General features: G+C 48.4%; 1 protein-coding gene across 1 annotated transcript in view; it reads left to right on the top strand.

The window, feature by feature from the left end:
- Positions 1–637: 637 nt before the first annotated feature.
- SLC13A4 (solute carrier family 13 member 4) overlaps positions 638–17,894 on the top strand; it is a 39,275-nt gene continuing 22,018 nt past the window's right edge. The window contains exons 1-3 of the mRNA XM_036328577.1: positions 638–1,425; positions 6,478–6,606; positions 16,447–16,583. Coding sequence (XP_036184470.1) covers positions 1,327–1,425; positions 6,478–6,606; positions 16,447–16,583 — 365 coding nt within the window. The 5' untranslated portion in view covers positions 638–1,326. The remainder of the gene's footprint in view (positions 1,426–6,477; positions 6,607–16,446; positions 16,584–17,894) is intronic.

Below are 17,894 nucleotides of genomic sequence, written 5' to 3' on the forward strand. Positions count from 1 at the left end.
TGGACACCAAGTGCCTCTGAGGTGACACTGGCATCTAGACTTTTCCAGATAGGCAGCTATCCTTCCCATTCTCCCTAGAAAGGTCTGGGCTTTCTTACAGGCTGACACCTCTGCTGACTCAGACACGTTATCAAACGTGCTTTGCCACCAGGGAAGTCTGGAGGGGTTAATACTGTGCACTCTGGGCAAATGACTCCAGAATTAATCTTTTCTTTTCTCCCGGCCCCTAGACACATCCTCCTCCGAAGGCCTAGTCAGCAGTGGCCCTCCCAGAGCAAGGTCTGTGTCCCAGAGTCCCCTACGACAGAGCAGTGCTTGGGGAAGCGGGATTAGGTTTCCAATGATGGTCCTCCCTCCAGCCCCTAGGATGTTTGAGAAACAAAAATAAGCTTTGCAAGTTGCCTAAGTTCTGCAGAATCAGCAGGCCCCTGCTGGGTCCAATCAAGAAGTGCCTTCGGAACAGAGCCTGACTCCTTCTTTCGGCCGCGCTGATTGGCTGTGGGAATGGGCGGGGCTACTGCCTCTGCCCGGCTTTCCATAGGTGAATGGAAGTGAAGGTGGGCCTCCAGCAAGATTTTGTCCCGTGACAACTTGGAATGTCTGGGGACTTTTTTTTTTTTTTTCCTGCTCCAGAGGCCCTGGGCTCAAGGCAAATCATAAGTGGGAAATCAATTGGAAGGAAAGACATTTGAACCCAGTTAAGGTGCCAGGTCCCAGGAAAGAAGCCCAGCCCCATCTGAAGTCTGCATCCTCTGCTGACAAACTTGGGGGGGGGCCCTGATTTAAGGAAAGGGGGTACTGGGTGTTTGTTTTTTAAGGGAAGAAGGGGTCCAGTGAAGGAGCACAGGTACGAAGTGAAACTGGCACTGCCCAAAAGAGGCCACAGAGGAAGACAATGATGGAGGGCACGGTGTCCTCTTGGCATCTTTAATTTTGAAAGCCTTTCAATGACTTCTTCAAGGCCAATCAGCTACAGAGGAGGTGGAATTTTGATTGATTAAAAGGGGGCCTTTGCTGGCCCTAGAATGCAGTTACTCTATTACTAACTCAGCAGAGAGGGAGCCGCTATGCCGCGGGCTACCATCCCTTCCCGGTTCCTTTTGGCTGGGCGTGAGACCATGCTCACCAATCCCACCTAAACAGGAGCGAGGAGCCCAGCCTCGGTGCCAGCAGGGGCTGTAACTGCCTCCTGTTCTGCCCCACGACGACACAGGACTCTGGGAAGCGAGAGGTGGAAGAAGGCTTCTGGGCCACGCGCACCCGGAGGAGCGAAGGCATTTATCTGGCCGGCCCGGCGGGCTCCGAGGGAGCGAGCACAGGTCCGGGATGGGGCTGCTGAAGGGCCTGCTCGGGGCGAGGAAACTGCTGCTGTCCATCCTGGTGCCGCTGCTGCTGCTGCCCCTGCCCCTGCTCCACCCCAGCAGCGTGAGTACCCGGTCCACGGGGTCCGAGGGGTCAGGCAGGGGAGGGCGTGGAGGGAAGGGGCTTAGGCAGCTCCTCGAGGTGTTTTGTTGATGGTTTGAAGAAATGGGAGTGTTTTCCTGGAGGAGGCTGGAATACTTTCTTCCTAAGAACTGCCATGGCCGGCCCCCTATCTCACTCCCAGCCCCCCTTCCCCGCGCCCCAGCCAGGAGGGAGGTCAGAGGAGGGGCAGCTGTGGCTGATGTGTCACAAGTCAGTGGCTTCCCGACTCGGGCGGCGGGCCCATGTGCTGATAAGGACACCTCGCCCAGTGGCTGTCAGGACTCGCATGGGACCATCTGTAGGGGAGAGCAGCCGGGATGCAGGAAGGCCTCCCCTGGATGACACTGAGGAGGGGGTGGGAGGGACAGCAGAGCCGGCGGGGGGGGGGGGGGGGGGGGGGCTTTTGGTGGCGGGTCTCGGGCTCTGGTAACCAGGATTTGTCATTTCATCTCCAAAGTTCCCTTTGAACTTTGAATTGAAAGCAGAGCGCAGCATCTTGCCCTGGTCCCCTGCCACCCCCTTTCATTGTTTGTAACCTCTGTGTTTTCTTCTCTGTGTTCCTGAAGGAGAAATATCAAATGACATGATAAGAAAGAAACAAGAGCCCCCAACTCTAGACCATGACCTAGTTTTTGACCGTTTGTGGGAGCAGAGGAACCACAGCTTTGGCTCTGCACTTGGCTTGCTTCTCAGACCATTGCTTGACTCCCGTCCCTTCCTTGTCCTCTCCTCCTGCCCCCTCGTCTCCCTCTTCCTCTGCCCCTCTTCTCTTCCTCCTCCTCCCCTCCGTGGCTTTACCCTACCCCCCCCCCACACCAATACCCCTGAGACTTTAGGGAAAATAAGCCGAGAGGTTAATCGTGTCTGTGGGAGGGAAGCGCACCCTCCACGCAGCTTCTTGAGTCACTTGGTAACCAAGATTACGCTATGAAGTTCAATAAAGGGGATTAAGATGTTTCTTCTTAATAACAAACTGGCTTAAATCTTTAGTGGAATAAGGGCCCCAGAGTGCCAGGGAGACGCTGATTGAAACGGGGCTGGGATCAGCACGCGGCGATGACTGCTGACAGCTCTCCTGGCCTGTCCGCCAGTCACTTGCCAGTGGCTCTGTCCAAGCGAGTTGATTTTCCCTTTCTTTTTACATTTGTTTGTTTACTCAACATCAAATGGGTTTAAGGGGATATTAACCAGAGACTCATTGCCCTCTTCTTCCCCACAGCAGCACCCCCTGAGTCCCCTGAAGTCAGCCCTATCCTTGGGGAACTCACTGCAGGATGCAGTGCTCCCCACATTTCATCCTGACACCCCATCTTTGAGCTTCTTAGTTACCAATGACTAGTAAGAAGTATCCACAAAAAGAAAAATAATAAATTATTGAAGTAGGCAAAATAAGCTATACATTTGAGGGGGAGTGAGGTAGTGTGGGGAGAGACGGAAGGACAGATGAGCTCTGCTCTGTGTGGGTCTAGAAATAATTTTTGCAGAGATGTTTTTAAAGCTGGACTTAGACTAATAGACGTGCCCTTTCTTGACTTGGCCCTTTTTTCAGATTGAGTTTCTCCTTTGGTTGGGACAGGGTTCTCAACAGCCACACTAGTGACATTGGGGGGTGGGGGGTGGGAGTGGAGCTGTCCTGTGCATTGTAGGGTGATTAGCAGCATGCAATTAGGTGCCAATCACACACACTGCCCGTCCCCCACTATGACATCCAATAGTGCTTCCAGATACTACCAAATATCCCCTGGGGAGCAACATCGCCCTCAGTTAAGGACCAGTGCCTTAAGAAAATTGAAATACACTACCTCTGAGCTTCCCAGCCAGTTCACTTGGTTAGAGGAGGGCAGATGTGTCAATCCCATCGCCCTCGGGACAGCTAGATGGAGCCTGGTGGCTGATGCCCTGAGAGCTGGATGCAGCCTGCTGGCCACCACCCCAGCGTGGCCTGCAAAGATGACTTCTCTGTGTGTCACAGTGTCAACAAGGGCCCTGCTCCTCCTCCTCTACGATGACGGAAAAGCACCTTGAGGTCACCATCCTTCCTACCTTGCACCCAATTTTTAGATTCTGATATTTAGTCCTTAAGATTCCTAAATGGACTTGTTTGCTCGGGGCTGGAGCCAAGAGAAGTGGCCTGGATAGCAGCCACTCGCCTGTGGTTCTGATGGTTCTTCAAAGTGACAAGCTACATTTTAGGAAGGGTTAGAATGACCTTCTCCCTTTTCCTGTCCAGCTCTCTAAAACCAGAGCCCAGACTCAGTTTACCATGTTACAGAAGAGGAGGGTACAAGACAGGGGTTCCATAACTAAGCCCCACTTTGGCAGGGTCGGGTGGGGAGATAAATGTTACAACCAACTCCCAAGGTAGATTTCAAAAAGGCTTCCCCAGCACTATGACAGCAAATACATAGACCACAAGCCCCTTCCAGTGAGGTTTGGATGGGATGTCACTGGGGTGGTAGATATCACTGCATGAAAAAGGAGCAAAGACAACCATGAGGTGGGTAGCAGAATCAGGAAACGTCTGATATGGGGAATGCCACTTTGAACTCTCCCCCTTATTTGTAAACAGGAGCAAAAAAACCCACAAATGACAACACTTTCTCTTAAAGACACATGGCCTGAATACTTGCCATGCCCTACACGCCTGCTGGCCAGTGGCAGTGATAAGGGGCCAGGAATTTTTAGAACGTTTTCTCTGGTAGATAATAGAGAGCTGTCGGCCAACAAAGGGGCCCAATTAAGTTCAGCCAACATGGAGCCACCTACCATTTACGGGTCAGATGTGGGGACACTGGACCTCTGTAATCAAACTTCACAGGGTATTTTGGGGTGACTGAATATAAGCTTACTATTGAATTCTGAGGAGGGGCAAAAGGAAGTCTACGTATTAAATTCCACAGGTGGACTGAGTGAGGAATATATGGATAAGCCCTCTGAAGGTGGTCTCTTGGTTTTTCGTCTGCTCTAAGGAAAGTCCAGGAGACAGTGATGGTACTTTATCCTGTTCTTTTTAAATATTGATTTTAGAGAGAGGAAAGGAGAGAGGTAGAAATATCGATGAGAATCATCGATCGGCTGCCTCCTGGCTCCTGGGGATCAAACCTGCAACCTGGGCATGTGCCCTGACCTGGAATGGAACCACAACCTCATGGTTCATAGGTTGATGCTCAACCACTGAACCACACCACCCAGGCTAACCTGTTCTTAATACTGCTGGGTGAAGGTGGCTCGGTGACTCCCTCCAGTAACCTATTCTAATTCTTAACAACAGTTACAATAAAAAAAAGTTTACCTTGGCTTACTCAAATTCTCCTAATTCAAAGCAAAATGGTGCCTGGTAACAAGGAAAGTTTCTATCTCTCATTTTCAGTCTGTCTGTCTCCCCTTCTCCCCTCGCTGAACTTGTGGCCCTGAAACGACCAGGACAAGAAAGACTGAAGGTTCTCAGGAAGGAATAAGCATTTCTCAGTGAGGGATGGTCTGTCCCCTTTATCTTCAATTGGAGTCAAGAGCTGCCATGTTGTCTCCTTCCCAGGAAACGGTTGGGAATAAGTGGCCGTCAGTGAGCTAAAGGGCTTTGATCTCCCTTGGGTAGTTTTATATCTACAACAAAGGAGGTATTTCTCTAAATTGCATTCTTTTCCAAATGGAGCCTTTTTATTTTTCCACTAGTGATTCTGTTGTCTTATCAGCACTTCCAAAAAATGTTAACTTCTCTGTGATCTTTTGGCCCCGGAGGAATTCTCAGTGGGAGCTACAGTCAACAATTGTTGGGGTTAGTTCCCATTTCCCAAGCCCCAACCCCACAATCCTTGCATATTAGGAGGGAGCAAGGGCCCATCCAGCCAAGCGGGGTTAATCACTCCTGGCGACCTTCACTGATCACGGCGACCTTTTGAAACTTTTATGCAAGAGTGTGAAGACACTGGTTCTGAACCCAAAGGAGAAATAAACAGAACAAGATTTGTCAGGTTCCTTGATCACCAGCCAGCTTTAGGGCAGGTCAGACCTGAGCCCAGATGGTTTAGAACGATGTATAATTTGAGGAACGCACGGTCAGCTTGGATCTTTTACACAGTGCCCCACCCCCCAACCCCCACCCCACCTCGAGTCCATTGTTAAGACCCTTGGACAGTGACCTCTCCCAGCAGCAAGCCAATGATCATTAACCATTTCAGGAAGCCAGCATTACTGGAGGCCAAAATGAAGGAGGGTAATTTTTTTTTACAAGAATGTTGCATTAATTAATTCTTTACAAGCAGCAAAGTGAGTGGGCTGGGGAAACTGGTACATTTCCAGGCCTTCCCTGCCAGGTCCTAGCACTCTTTATTTCCTTTATCAAAAGAATGCTTCCTCCTGCGTCCAGCAGGTGGAATGGAGTCCCAGAGCAATGAGAACCAGACACTTAAGACACTGATTCCCCTGCTCTCCCCAAGGGACACTTGGCAATGTCTAGAGACTTTTGGGGGAGGTGCTACTGACACCTAGTGGGTGAGGCCAAGGATCCTGCTAAACATCTTACCATGCACAGGACAGCCCCCATGGCAAGGAATTAGCTGGCCCCAAATGGGACAGTGTCGGAGCTCTTATGTGAACCCATCGCACAGGTTGATCCCTACTTTCAGCTACCCCAAGAACCTCTACTGTCTGATCAACTTGACATCAAAATATCCTTCTAGGAACTCCACCTTTATATACATGACCTCAGCTCTGAACACCGCAGTTGGTTTTGGCCCTGACCCCACAGTTTCAGGAACCAGCAGAGCTACAATGTCCTAACAGCCTGATAGCCACCCTGTTGGAGGCCAATGCAAACCGCGTGGCAGGTATCTGTTCACCTGAGGAGCAGCCATTACTTCACACACCAATGTACGGGTCCCACACGTTTCCACCACACTCCCCTGCCAGGGCTGTCCCCCAGTACCCATGTCTGAGTCTGCCCTGAGTCTCCCCTGGATTCTCAGTGCCAGTGGCTGTCCCTGTGACTGACCACCCACTTTCTTCCCCTTCCAGGAGGCTTCATGTGCGTACGTGCTGATCGTGACCGCTGTGTACTGGGTGTCTGAGGCCGTGCCTCTCGGAGCTGCAGCCCTGGTGCCTGCCTTCCTCTACCCGTTCTTTGGAGTCCTCCGATCCAGCGAGGTTAGTCCCCTTGCGGCCCAGCCCCCAGCTTGGGTCAATGCCAGGGCGGTGAAAGAGGGTTCAAGATGAAGGAAGATACACAAAGCACTTAAGGTAATGGTTTTTTCATCCTCTAGAACAGGGGTCCTCAAACTTTTTAAACAGGGGGCCAGTTCACTGTCCCTCAGACCGTTGGCGGGCCGGACTATAGTTTAAAAAAAAACTATGAACAAATTCCTATGCACACTGCACATATCTTATTTTGAAGTAAAAAAACAAAACGGGAACAAATACAATATTTGTATTTGCATGTGGCCCGCGGGCCGTAGTTTGAGGACCCCTGCTCTAGAACAACCCCATAGCACTAAGCCTTTGCACATGCTGTTCTGGACCCTGAGTTCCTCTCCCTCCACCAGTGACCCTCATCAAACTGCCCATGTCAGTAGTTTGGGAGGGAACGTGACTTTGCGAGAAGGAAAGAAGACGGGCAGCGAAGGGTTAGGTGTTGTTATGCTGGGGCTGCAGACAGACATTGGCGGAGTCAGAGGCAAGTTTTATTATTTGAGGTGAAAGAGCCTATGCTACTGTACGGCCACGTGGCTGTGGCGACATTTAGCACAGAGAGCAGTGCAGGCCAAATACAGTCTGTCTGATTGGACATCAGACTCAGCTTAGAAGACAAATGACAATAAGAGAGGGGAAGTGGGTGAGAGCTCGTTGTGAGTCAGTGAACTCTGAGCCACAGCCTCCGGCACACCCTGCACCTAGCTCATCAGCAGGAGCTCCCTGTTCCAGAAAACTCGTCTGCTTGTCACTCCCAAACCCACTGTGTGCTTGCCCAGCCCCTTGCCATGACTCAGACCACTCTTCCTCCCTGAAAAGTTCTCTCTGATTCCTTTAACCTTTAAAATCCTACCCAGTTACCCTCTTTGGTGAAACCTCTCCAAAGACTTTGGCTAAAAGTGTTCTCTTCCCTTGGAGCCTATCTGACGTCTTTAGCCTTTAAATGGTGCGTGAGATACACCAACTTTCTGCAGACTTGTCCTCTCTCCACCAAGATTCCCGCCCTCTAGGATGTATGATGTCTATGGCGTGTGGGCCCTCAGTTAATGTTTCCTGATGGTGTTTCAATAGTGTACTCTCCATATGAAGGCAGGCATGTGGGTAATAGGATCGGTGTGATGCTGGGACTGTGGCTTTGGCCCTCATGTTACTCACTCAACATTCGGGAAAGTATTTTCTGAGTTTTGTATCTACCATGTGCGAGATAGGATATTGAGGGTACCCTGAAGGTGACAAAAATGAAACGCATAATTTCTGCTCTCTTCAATCTCACAGAATCTTCCCACTGTCCGCTCAATGTGTGCCTGGAAGTGGCTCATTTTTAAAAATATATAGTTTATTGATTTTTTACAGAGAGGAATAGAGAGTTAGAAACATCGATGAGAGAGAAACATCGATCAGCTGCCTCCTGCACACCCCCTAGTGGGGATGTGCCTGCAACCAAGGTACATGCCCTTGACCGGAATCGAACCTGGGACCCTCAGTCCACAGGCCAAAGCTCTATCCACTGAGCCAAACCAGTCAGGGCTGGAAGTGGCTCATTTTTATGGTGACTTGTTGGTCGGCAGGAATTAAGAGTTTGTTATGTGCAAAGCTTAGACTGCTTTCTGTCTACGGAACTCAGGTGCTGAAAAAAAAGATATGAAATTATAGAAGTGACTCCAGACCTTAAGAGGTTTCCATTCTAGCAGAGAGGAAGTATAAACCACGTGGAAAAACATGGAAGACCCAATGCAATAACGCCTCACTTTCCAACACTGCAGAGAGTTTACATACTTCTCCATGAAGGAATGTTGTAGATAAATGAAATTTACCCAGTCAAGTGCCCAAAGTTTATGTTGATCATTTTTTGATTGAAGTCTTTCTAAACAGCTTTATAATTCCCCTGGTCTTTTAAGCAAAAGTTGTTGAACATAAATTAACTTTTTCTTTGGAGCCTACACAATTTCCACAGGAAAAAATTTCCCAAGCAGAGGAGCCAATATGGGCTGGATGAGAGTACAGTCGAGTAACTTGAATGCTGGTTGACCAGCAGAGCCTAAAGAATCTTGAGTAATGTATTGGCAGCAGACTGGAGACAGAGCCCAAGAGAAAATATAAAAGGCATGTTATTGGATTTGCAGATGACTCAGAGATGGATGGGCTAGCTACTGTATGGTGACAGAATCAATGTTGACAGACTAAGACAATGAACTAACATGAAGTTTAATAAGGATAAATGTTAACAGTGCGTGTGAAAAAGACCCTTGGCTCTGCGTTGAGTACAAAGTCAGCATGAGTCATCTATCAGTGCAATGTGGCTGTCAAAATTTCTAGCGTTTACCATATGCCAGGCACTATGGGAGGTCTTTTACATGCATTCTATCATTTAATCCTCTATAAAGTGACTAATATTTTTATCTTCACTTTACAGAGCAGGAAAATGAAGTTCAGAGAGGTTAAGTAACTTACTGGAGGCTACACAGCTAATAAATAGTAAAGCTTGAACCCAGGATTGAATGATCCCAGAACTTGCGCTCTTAACCATTGGCCAAAATGTACTGAAATCTGCTGAATTGATAGACATATGTATCCAAAGCATCAGGTTCTGGATAGGAGCTCATTCGGAGGTAGCTAGCCAAGATACCAAAAACCTAGACATGAGTCACATGAGGAACAGAGAAAACTCAAGAGGAGCATGATTTCTGGCTTCTACAGATCAACACACCAGGCTCACAGGTCAAAGCAGAACCTAAGAATCAAAGCACCATAAGGGAGATGCCACTGTGTGGGAGGGAAGCCTGAAGGGGGCTGCGAGTGTAGTCCTGGTGTTCCTGTCCCTGGAAGTGTAGCCACATGACCATGCCAGGGATGCGAGAGGTGGACTTGGTGCCTTGGGAGAGGGTTGGACTCTAAGGGCGCTTTGACTTTAGGATTCTGTGATCTTGTAGGCATCTGGCCAACACTTCCCCCTCCTGGTATACAGAGCTCGGACCTATATTTTAGATTTGCTTTTAGGTTTTGGTTTTGGTTTGTTTTGCCTCCAGCATGTGCCACTGCTGTCATTGTATCTGCTTCTAAAGTTCTCTAAGGCCTTCTAACTGGACAGTACCTTTGTCAATCAAGCTAGCTAAGATTTACTGTTTATAGGAGACAGGCATCGAGGAGGGGGTAGAGGGGTCTCTGAGGCAATAAACAGCCTGGTTTGAATGCTGGGCTTGGGATAGTTGCCAGGACGCCCCGGGGTCAGGAGTGACTGCTCTCTCTCCACCCCTCCCGATTGCGCACAGACACACCCTCTGCCGCCTCCGTGGCCCTTCAGTGCAGGCCCCCCGCAAGTCTTGTTCAGATTCCAGCTCCTGCCGGGTCCAGAGAAGCAGGTCCGGCTGGGATAACAAAACAGCCGTAACAGCCAAGTGACGCCTGGGTCTGGTGTCATGAATCTGCTTCCCTGTGTGTTCCTGAACGTTCTGACCTGCTGGATTCCTAACCAATGCCTAGACCCCAGCTTTCTCTGTTTGTTTAAACCTGGAGCATTTGCTACACCAATCTCCACTCTGCCTTCTGGCCTCCGCCCACCATGGAGGCTGACCCTCCTGCATACAGGCCTGGGCAGATGTAGGCCGAGCACCTGGGCCCAGCCACCTGCCTAACTCCAGGCTGCCTGTCACCCACAGCCATCCGGACACAGCCCAGAGCGGAGCTCCACACCCAGGTCTTAGCAGGGACTGGAACCAGGCATATCTCATAGCTTTTGAGGCCACGCTGATGTTTCTGTGGGAAAGAAGGAGCCAGCCCTTCGCCTCTGGGCGCAGAGCCCAGCCCAGTTTCCTCCACTGGGGCAGCTCAGACAGTCCTGGAGGAACTGGGGGCTCTTTATGTCAGCGTGTCCAGCTATGCAGGAGCTGGGCCAATTTCGAGGCCAGGTCAGCACCCATCTGGGCTCTCTGCTTGAGCTTCTTTAGGGCACGGTTTGCCAAAAATGTTTTTTTAAGCAACAAAACATTTTCTTTCGTCCAAATCTCAGGAGACCCAATACATACAGGGATGGAAGAGGAAGTCCCCCTCAAACTGGGGATGAGGACCCAGAGCCCAGGCTGCTAGGGCCCTTCCTGTAGGCAGTGAGTGTGATTGGAAAGCCTCTGTCCTCGAATCAGGTGGCTTCGGCGGAGTTCACATACAGGTATCCAGTAGATGCAGCATCCTGCCCCTGGGAAGGGCTGAGAGCCAGACACAAAGGACTTGGCTGCTCAGCTCGGGAACCAGCTGCAATGGTGTGGTGGGGGCTCCCTCTCTCATGGGAAACCGTCCAGGCCTCCCCTCCTGGGGTTTACTGGTTTGACTGCAGAATTGTTCAGATGAACAAAAAAAACCTCAAATAGGTCCATTGCCAGAGGCCACGCTGGCCTCCTGAGGGACTGTGACATGCCTGCCATTTGCAGAGGCCCCAGGACAGCTGACTTGCCAAGAGAGCCGGGGTCTGAGGCCGGCAGCAGGGTGCTGAGTGGCTGAGATTCCAAGGGGACCCACCCAAAGCCACCGAATGCCCATGTCAGGTCCACACACCCTGCTGGTCCCTGCCTGCCTCGGCCAGGAGCCGGGAGAATGGCCACGCGGAAGCGGCCTGGACCCACACGGGAAGTAGGGCAGAATGGAGTGGGGATCAGTTTTGGCACTGACTAGGCTGGAGCAAGTTGAGTAACCTCTCTAAACTGCCATGTACCCGTCTGAAAGCTGCCAATGACAGAAAGGCCTACCCCCTGGGGAGTCATGAGGATGGCACACTATTCTGAGTGTGAGTCCGAGGTTAACAGCCACATCTCCACTCTCCTCAAACTTCTAGCCATAGATCTATAGCTCCCCTCCCCTTTTTATTTTTTAAATCTATCTTTATTGTTGAAAGTATTACAGATGTGCCCCCTTTTTTCCTCATTGACCCCCTCCACCCCGCATCCCCGTACCCCTCCTCCCATGCCTTCTGTGTCCATGGGTTATGCATATATGCTTATAAGTTCCCCGGTAAATCTCCCCCGCCTTCCTTCTGAGATTCATTAGTCTGTTCCATGCTTCTATGTCTCTGGACCTATTTTGTTCATCAGTTTATTTTGTTCATTAGATTCCACATATGAGTAAGATCATGTGATACTTGTCATTCTCTGACTGGCTTATTTCACTTAATATAATAGTATCCAGGTCCCTCCATGCTGTTGCAAATGACAAGAGTTCCTTCTTTTTTATTGCTCCATGGTGTAAATGCACCATAGCTTTTTTATCCACTCATCTGATGGGCACTTGGGCTGTTTCCAGATCTTAGCTATTGCAAATTGCACTGCTATGAGTGTAGGGGCACATACATTCTTTCTGACTGGTGTTTTGGGTTTCTTAGGATATAGTCCTAGAAGTGGGATCACTGGGTCAAATGGGAATTCCATATTTAATTTTTTGAGGAAATTCTATACTCCCCCCTCCCCTTTTTAAAAAACGTTAAAAATATTTTTGAAAACCTATCTAGAGAGCAATACATAATTGTGTCCACAGTGATGTTTTTAAAAGCTTGTGGCTAACAGGTATCACTGCAGTTCACTAACGATGAACTGCTTAGTTAACAGACTACATTCAGCAGCATTTCTGTCCTTGTGCCTCTGGATCCCGGCTGGGTCAGAAACCTCTGGCGATGCACTTGCCCTTCACTTAAGAAAATCTGGAGGAATTTTTGTCTTTTAGGCCCACCTTGCTCTTTATTTCACTGATTTCTCTCATTCCTTCATTTGATCATGCTGGCACCCCTGCTTCCTAACCCTCAATCTCATCTTGGAGCTTTTTCTTACTTCTTTAATGATCACAAAGAACATTTATTGAGCATTTCCTACATGCCAGGCACTGTCCTAAGAGCCCGCCTGCGTGATCTTACTGAAGGCCTATGTCACGATGGAGTAAATGAGCCACGTATCATCAATCACACTGAAAAGGTTGGCGTGACGAGCCACAAGGGTTCAGCAGTTTATCCAAGACCATATAACTCGTCTAGACAATCAAGCAACCCCTTAAACCAAGCAGCCTGAAGTCCAGAACCCAAGCTCTAAATTGTTGTACTCTGCGCGGCCTTTTCAAAGCAGTTTCCTTGAGCCAATCCCTTCTAAAACTCAGTCCAGAAACACCTCTGCTCTCCAAATCCAGTGTCTTGGCAGAGAGAAATACCACAGAACAGAAAAGGGCAATAAAACCACCACTGAGAATGTCACAAAACCATGCATTCTACTCATGGGAGGGGCACTCATTTTAAAATCTCTCTTCTCTGTGCAAATAATTCTAACAAGCTTCATCATAGAGTTTCCCACTCACAGGATATTAATCTTGGAAATTAGACAGTGGGGGGGAAAGAATGCTTAGTGCAAATGTGAGCACACAACGCATTTTAGGAAATGATTAACATAATCATTAAGAATCCTAGAACTTCGGTGTTTATTGTAAAAGAAATTCAGTGGGCTCGACAGCGAACAAACACCACCATTGGACGGGGTTTTAATTTATAAAAGCAAAAAGGCAGTCCTGTGCCTGGGCCCACTCAACGTGCAATGGCCTCAGACCCGGTCAGCCCTTGTGTGGCCCACTTAGTAACAGGAAGCACCGCCAGGAATCCCGGTTGTCAATGCGGTGGCCATGTGCCATTTAACCTTCACAACAGCTTTACAAAAGGAAGGAACTCACATAATCCTCGTTTTTTTCTAGATGAAAAAAAATGAAGCCCAGAGAGGTTGAGTAACTTACCCAGGGCCTCACAGCCCAGTCCTGGCTGACTGCAGAGGCCCCACTCTTGACGACTTGACTGCATTACTCCCTGATCACAAACCACACTCAGGCTCATCACCCAAGCGCTGCGCATCACTGACTGGGGGGCAGGGAGGGCACTGGGTAGAGCTGAGGCCACCAAACAAAGTCAGAAAGCAGCACAGCGCCAGCATCAGCTTAGGCTGATCTGGGCCAGGTGTGGAGGGCCAGTGCCAGGACTTCCCTCCTTGGCACACAGAGGAAATTGAAACACTGACTCCACCACCAAGTTACCTCTAGGTATCCTGGGAAGGGGAGGGTGCAGTGAGAAAGGTCCTGGGCCCCCCAGCTCAGCAGCTGCCCACAGGCATCCCTGCCTGCTTCCACCGCCCACTAGGGGGCAGCATCTCCACCCCTGGGCCCAGCCCAGTGGCGGGGATTCCCCGCCCTTTGCAGACAGCCGCCAGCCCAGCGCGCAGGGGGCCTTCTCTGCCCTCTGGGAGCACAGTGACAGGGTTAGTGAAGCCTGGGGTTGAGGACAAGAACTAGTTTAACCAGAAACAGAGGCCTCTTCCTCCAGGAAATGGTCACAGAGAGGGCAGATGCCCAGACTCCTACACAAAACTCATGAACCAGACACAAGGAAACCATGGGGACAGGAGGGAGAAGGGGGAATGGGAGCTGACTGCCTTTATTTTGACTTTTATGTTATCAAAGTGTCCCGTGCCGAGTTTAAAGCTCGAATAATACTGAAACACAATGAAAAACCAGCAGTTTCCTGCCCCACCCCTCCCCACTGCACCTCCCCCTTCCCTGGGTCAATAACTTATATATTTTTTATATTTTTAATGTATCTTTATTGTTGAAAGTATTAGAGGTGTCCCCTTGGGTCAGTAACTTAAATTTGCTAACTGCTTCTCCTGGTACAAAGCTCCACATTCCTCTATGTATTATGATTTTAATTATTGAGTTAGCCCCCATGATATGAGTAAGTCTCTTATGTCCCTGGATCCCCCTGACATGAATATATCACAATTGTTGTTACTTCCCTAATCAATGCTTAACAGTGTGATTATGTAAATATTGTTTACTTCAAACACTATATAATGTCACGTTTCCTTTTCTGTTCAATGTTTACTCTTCCCACAACTAAAAACTGTTGTTTTCCCACTGTAAGCGTGTTCCTAAGTTAGAAGTTAAACTTTTCTGCATATCTTTCCCCCAAGGCTCTGTCTTGGTTGCATTGCTGAGAGCAATTCTCATGTGGGTGACAAATATTTATTGAGCATCTACCTTTGCATGTTATTCTACCAGGCGTAGAGAGATACAGAAAGACTAAAATTGGAAAGACTAAAATTTGATCAGGAGACGAGAGAGGTTCACATAAAAAAATATAAACAGTACAGCAGGAAGCAACAATTGGAGCACTGCCCTCAGTGCTCTGTGACACGTGGAATGAATGGTGCCTGGAGGGAACAGCCCGGAGTCAGAGCTAGAGTCCCAAGTCCTGAGGAAGGTTTCGGAGGGCATGGGCCTGACTGGGCGTTGAAGTCTGAGCAGTGTATACAGCAGAGATGAGAAGAATGTGCCAAGGGAGAGAGGGAATCAATGAATAGCTGGTCCGTGGACCCCAAACATGTGAAACATCTTTTCAACAGGCCTCAGTCTCAATTTCCTCATCACTAAAAAGTGGGAAGGAGTTGGTAACTGATACTGTGGTTGTGTAAGACAAAAATTTCTATTCTTAGGAAATATTCACGGAAGTTTTGGGGGGTAAAAGGCCAAAATTAATGTAACTTACCCTCAAATTGTTCAGAACAACAACAAAAAACTATGCAGAGATACAGATCGTCTGTGGGTATTCCTTTTACTATTATCGTTTTTGGAACTCTTTGGAATTTTTGATTATTTAGAGTAATTTAAATTGAATAAATTTTAAGGTTTAAGGCTAGTTATAAAGGCACCTTAAGAACTCTATCCTAAGAAAATAATCACATTTATATAAGGTTAACAATTTAAGCATTTGTAGTAGGGAAAAACAACAACAAAAATTAAATATTCAACATAAAGAAAATGGCCAAATAAATTTTATGGTACATTATGCTGCCATTAACATAAATGTTTTCCAATAGATTTAAATCTCATAAGAAAATGATCAGGGTATGACATAATAGGAAAAAAGAGCAGGATATAAAACTGTACATATTGTATAAATCCAATTATGTATCAATACAGACATTACAAAATTGAAGAACATACCAAAGTATTAGCAGTGGTAGGCTTCAGGGTAATTTTATCTTTAAATTTCTATATTTTTATTTGTCTGTTTGCTTTTTGATCCTCACCTGAGGATAGTTTTTCCATTGATTTCTAGAGAATTTCTAGTGGGGGAGAGAGAGAGAGAAACATAGACATGCGAAAGACACATCAATTGATTGCCTCCCACACACACCTCTAATGGGACTGGGGAACTTGCAACCAAGGAATCGAACCTGGGACCCTTCGGTCCGTAGGCCCACGCTCTAACCACTGAACCAAACCAACCAGGGCTACATTTCTATATTTTGAAGTTTTCCGTAATGAATATGTATTGATTTTCTAACAAAAAAATAGTTAAAGAAAAAATGAGACTTAGGGACAAACCCAGGGTTATTTAAATAATTTTTAAGGATTAAGATAAAATACAAGTATGGTTATTCTTTGAAATCATATTTATAATGTTTTTATATCTTAAAAAGGTGAAGAAGAATATTGACCTTATGGGGTTATTGGCAGGTTTAATGAAATAATCTTTGTGAAGTTCTTAACATAGAGCCTGCTAAGGTAGTATGTGTATATGTATATATAAATTAAAAACAAATGTTTTTAAATACACATAACAGTGAGCTATTGTAATAACCCTCAACTCCCTGCTTCTTGTTTGCCTGGTTGAGGATAAGACTTGTCTGGCATGGACAGGCTGGGGAGGGGGTGGGGGAGGGCAGGCCATTGGGGGTCGTGGAGGGGGAGTGGGCCCTGGGTAGGGCGGGGATGACCTGCTGGTCCCTGCAGGTGGCGGCCGAATACTTCAAGAACACCACGCTGCTGCTGGTGGGCGTCATCTGCGTGGCGGCGGCCGTGGAGAAGTGGAACCTGCACAAGCGCATTGCTCTGCGCATGGTCATGATGGCCGGAGCCAAGCCGGGCATGTAAGTGGCACTGGGGGTGGTGGGCCACCGGGGCATGTCCACTTCTACCAGTGGGGATGGGGCCCTTGACAGGCCAGGGGCTCCCACCTCCCCCTCCAACGGCAGGGCCTATAACCATGGAATGGAGATGTGAGTGTGTGGCTCTGGGGTCACTTACTGTCACAGTCTAAACATTGTATCTGAGCAACCCAGCCTGTGAGGGCGGTGGGTTACAAAACAGGACGGACTAACCTAAACTGGTTCCCAACCTTTTTCGGGTGCATCAGGAAACAGGCTGGACAGGAAGTGGTGGCTTCTCCTTTGTCATTAAGGAGATGTGACGGTTTCACTGACCAGGCCAGACATGCTGTCCTGTTGCATTTGACCACATCTGCCACGCAAGGCCTGCCCTAGCAGCCTCGTCTTTTCTCTCTGCTTCAAGAGGTGGGGAGAGATTCGAGCCTTGGAAAATGTGCAGGAAGGTCAGGTTGACAGTCAGGATAACCTCACCTCTGCTCCGCTGCACAACTTTCTTCCTACATTTTATGTAAACTGCCCTGACTCCTTTGGGCGTCAAACGACCCCTTTAGGGTCTAAACAAATAATTTGGGATTTGTTTTTAACATTAGTCATTAGATTTTGCTTAAAAGGATGTTCCTGTCTCCCACTTAACTGCAGCTTCATTCAGCATAACTCGCCTCCTCACTAGTAACAATCGCACGCAGCCTCCTAGGTGCACGGGGACTCCCACCATCCAGGGACTCTGAGGCCCTTGAAGACCTCTGTACTGTCTTCAGGGATTTGTATCCCATCGAGTTCCCACTTGTCTCTATTTACCTCAATCCCAGCAAGTTGCCACCCCCTGGGGTGCTCTGCACCCGCATATCCAGGGCAGGAGAACAAAACACCATCAGGACCTTGGCCCACCAGACACGAGTCACGTGATACAGGTGCGGTCCCAGGTGTGTAGTCATGGTTCCATCTAGAGTAATAAGCACGGCCATCTTCATGTTGGCCTGTCGTATGGAAATGAGAACCATGTCTGCACAAACACAACTGCATGCTTTCAAAGCCGACGAGAAACAACTGGAGAGCTCTCTGTGTCTTCCTCCAAGGGCTGACCCTGTAAGAAACAAGCTGGGAAGGTGCTTCCAGTGATATGGGCTTGTCTGTGACTCCAGCCGGTTGACAGTGGGACAGAATGGCGGGACTGTAAGCTTTGTTTTGGTCACTAACGGTGGTGACTTGGCTGCAAAGCAAGGCATGCCATGGTACTCATAGAACTGCTGGCTGCAAGGGCAAAAATAGAATTCCTTTCCACACAAAGAACAT

This window comes from Myotis myotis, unplaced genomic scaffold, assembly GCF_014108235.1.
Source record: "Myotis myotis isolate mMyoMyo1 unplaced genomic scaffold, mMyoMyo1.p scaffold_m19_p_11, whole genome shotgun sequence".
NCBI classification, from domain to species: Eukaryota; Metazoa; Chordata; class Mammalia; order Chiroptera; family Vespertilionidae; genus Myotis; species Myotis myotis.